At 43.5% G+C, this 3,477-nt stretch overlaps 1 protein-coding gene across 1 annotated transcript in view; it reads right to left on the bottom strand.

Moving 5' to 3' along the window:
- The window catches only part of MSI1 (musashi RNA binding protein 1), a 39,822-nt gene that overhangs the window by 10,634 nt on the left and 25,711 nt on the right, over positions 1 to 3,477 (bottom strand). Inside the window, exons 4-6 of the mRNA XM_015828337.1 lie at positions 2,347 to 2,429; positions 1,200 to 1,317; positions 308 to 388 (exon numbers count right to left, since the gene is read on the bottom strand). Of these exons, the coding sequence (XP_015683823.1) occupies positions 308 to 388; positions 1,200 to 1,317; positions 2,347 to 2,429 (282 nt within the window). The remainder of the gene's footprint in view (positions 1 to 307; positions 389 to 1,199; positions 1,318 to 2,346; positions 2,430 to 3,477) is intronic.

Here is a 3,477-nt window from a genome sequence, read left to right on the forward strand (position 1 = left end):
GTGCTGGCTCAGGAATTCTGGAAGTTGGGAGTGTCTGAATCTTAAAAGTGGCTGAGGTTGAGAAAGACTGAACTAGATGACCTCCGAGAGCCCCTGTAACTCTAGGACTCTGAGAATTTAACCAGAACCTGACAAAAGAAAAATACAATTCCTTTCCTATTTCACCTCCGCTTTAGGGGAGGCATTTCACATCCACCCACCCCAAGAGAAGAAGGACAATATGCAAAGAATGGTTGAGATGTTTGTCCATCAAATTCTACCTTTGGGACCACAAAAGCAGCACAAAATTAGAGAAAGGAGGACATACCAGGAAACTGGTAGGTATACCCAGGTGCAATGCTGGTGTAGCTCCGGCTTGTGTAGGTGGCTGCCTGGAAACCTGGGTACCCTGTTGTGAAAGAAAGAAAGAAAGATCTCAGAAGGCCCCATAAAAACACTGCCCTGTCAATTAAAGATTGTATGATTAAATGGGCTCACAATATTTGAGAATCATATTGGAGATATGGGAAATCATTTGTATTATTATTATAGTTTTTTTTAAGTGATAAAGTTTACTTTGTAATTATTTTTATTGGGGATTATGGAAGATTTGAATTAAGAAATGAATAGCAGCAAGATGGCTGTTTTTATTTTGTTGAAATGGCAAAGATTAATTTTAGATATTTGGGTTTAGTGAAGATGGATAGATTATATGTTTAGAGTCTAAAATGTATATGCTTATATTTGATTGTTTTTATTTGAGTTAAAGTATGTTTATGTTTGACTGTTTTATATTCAGATAGTAATATTTAGATTTGGGACGATGTGTGTTTAACCCTGTAATCAGTTCTGGGAAGTCCGGGGGGTGAGGGGGGTGAGAGGGAGGGTAGAGAAATAAAATAATGAAGAGTATTAATGTAGAAATGAGTATTAAATTAGGAAAATTAATAATACTGAAGTCGTATCAATGTATGTTTATATTTGTATGGGGGGGGGTTATTTTGAAATTAATAAAAATTTTAAAACAACAAAAACACCGCCCTGTCCCCCTCTCCATCTACATCCAATTTTAATTTGAGGGCACAGAGGATGGGGCGTGTGGTCCTTCCTCGGCAATGTGCCTGCAGTTCTCTGGTTCTTCCAGAAGAGGGCGGTTCTTCCAGAAGAGGGCGTGCAGTTCTCTGGTTCTTCCAGAAGAGGGCAGTGCTTTCTCCTCTTACCCAACATGCCAATGCCCAGCATGAAGGCGTCCATTCCGTAGGGCATCACTCGGGAGCGTCCCCTCGCCGAGCCAGTGGGCGACATCACTTCCTTTGGCTGAGCTTTTTTACATTCCACCTGGCACCAAACACAACAGGAAGTCAGACTAAGGCAATCCTATAAAAGGGGGGGTGCCACGTTTTATTGCTATCGCAGGGCACCCTCCTGAATGTTGCTCCTGGACAACAATAAAAGGGCCCCTTGCAATAACACACGCAACACTCTCCCCTAATTACATCACCTTCCTCTTATTATTAATAATAATTTATTAAATTTATATGCCGCCTCACTCCCAGTGACTGGGCAGTTTATGAGCGGTGAAGAATACTTAAAATTAGGAGCAACACCAAACCACAAAAACAAGACAGACCGAAAGAGCAGAGCTGGGCAAACCCAGACGGGCACAAGGAAAAGAAAGGGGCATCAATCATCTGGCCTGGTTGAAGAGCCACATCTTCAGGGCTCTGAAATAATACCTGTGGGGTGGGGGATGTCTGGATCTCAGGGGGCACCTAATTTCAGAGGGCAGGAGATGCTACAGAGAAGATTCACTTCGAGGGTGTGATCCTAGATGGCACTGCTTAATCGTTGGAACCCAGAGTGTGCCAGCCCTGCCAGATTGAACCAGCTGGGTAGATGCTATGGAGACCGGTATTTAGGAAGGAAACATCTTAACTTTGCCTTCCCTCTCTGCCCTTTGCCTCAGAAATGCTGCCCAGGATTGGGGGGGAAAAATTAAGTTTCAGCTTTGCACTTTCAGACGGATAGACCATTGCCCAGAATTCCCCAAGGAGCACAACTGTTGCTAAGAGTTCTGGGTATTGAATTCCACACGTCTGGGGGGATACCTGACTGGACAAAGCTGATTTCCAGGCAGCAGAAGAATCCCCTGGTGCGTGTTGTCACTCAACGTCCCTCTGAGTGGGACCCCCGTTCTGTGACACTAAACTTGGCCAGACTCACCAGTAAGACAGCCAGACCACCACGGAGGGCCCCGGCTCACCTTGCAAAGGCCCACCTGACCCTCAGGCCCGGAGGGAGGAAAGGCTCAGCAACCTGGGGTGCCATCCATCCCATCAACCCAAACCCAATTTTCCTGGCCCTCACCATTTTGTTGTTGATCTCATGGAAGTGAATCTCGCAGACTTTCTCCACGATGTCTTCGCTTTCAAAGGTGACAAACCCAAACCCTGAAAGAGAGAAGAAGGGGGGGAAAAAACCCCAGCTCAGCCAAGTCAAGAGGCCCCACAAGGACCTCCGGGGCGCCGTCTGAAGGGCTCGGTCCCTTTCACAAGCTGTCATGGGATTAAAACAGCCGCCAGGCTGGCCCACTTCAAAACCGGAAAGGCAACAGGAATGTTATCCTATCCACTGTGTTTTTGACCTGGAAGGGTGGCCAACCTGAAGTTGGACTGGCCAGTAGAGTCAAATGCCATTTCTATGAGATGTAAATCTAAGGGACGGGTTTGGACAAAACTCGGCAGCCCTTTTTCGTGCGGCTGCTGATAAAAACAGGATTGCCAACATGATCGCCAACGTCCGATAACGGATATGGCACAACAAGAAGAAGAATGAGATGCCCAAAGACTCGCGAGTACTGGAACAAGACACGAAACTGGTTGAGGGATATATTAACACTGGATCTGAACTCTTCTTGTTGGGAATAACGACAGAAAAATACGACAAGGGAACAATCGACCTGCTGCTACACATCCTGACTGCCGCTAGGCTTGCTTTTGTGCAAAAATGGAAGAGCAAGGAAATTCCCACAGAGGAAGAGTTAATACATAAAATATTAGCATGTGCGGAAATGGACAGGCACACAATGATATTAAAAGACAAATGTGGATCAATTTATTTTGAAACCTGGGATAAATTTTACCGCTGGAGGAATTCGAAGAGGACGGTTAGGATTAAAGACGAATGTTAAGATAGAAATATATGTTATTTTAGAATAAGTATTGTATATAAAACTTAGATGTGTATGTAGAGATGAAGAACTGATTGTAAAATGTGGAATCATCTGATAAGAATGTATATACTGGAATGTCACGTTAAATCCAATGGTTTTTTTAAATTGTATTATAAATAAAATTTGTAAATAAAGAAGAAGAAGAAGAAGAAGAAGAAGAAGAAGAAGAAGAAGAAGAAGAAGAAGAAGAAGAAGAAGAAGAAGAAGAAGAAGAAGAAGAAGAAGAAGAAGAAGAAGAAGAAGAAGAAGAAGAAGAAGAAGAAGAA

Source organism: Protobothrops mucrosquamatus, unplaced genomic scaffold, assembly GCF_001527695.2.
Source record: "Protobothrops mucrosquamatus isolate PMUCROS unplaced genomic scaffold, P.Mucros_1.0 scaffold4408, whole genome shotgun sequence".
Classification (NCBI taxonomy): Eukaryota; Metazoa; Chordata; class Lepidosauria; order Squamata; family Viperidae; genus Protobothrops; species Protobothrops mucrosquamatus.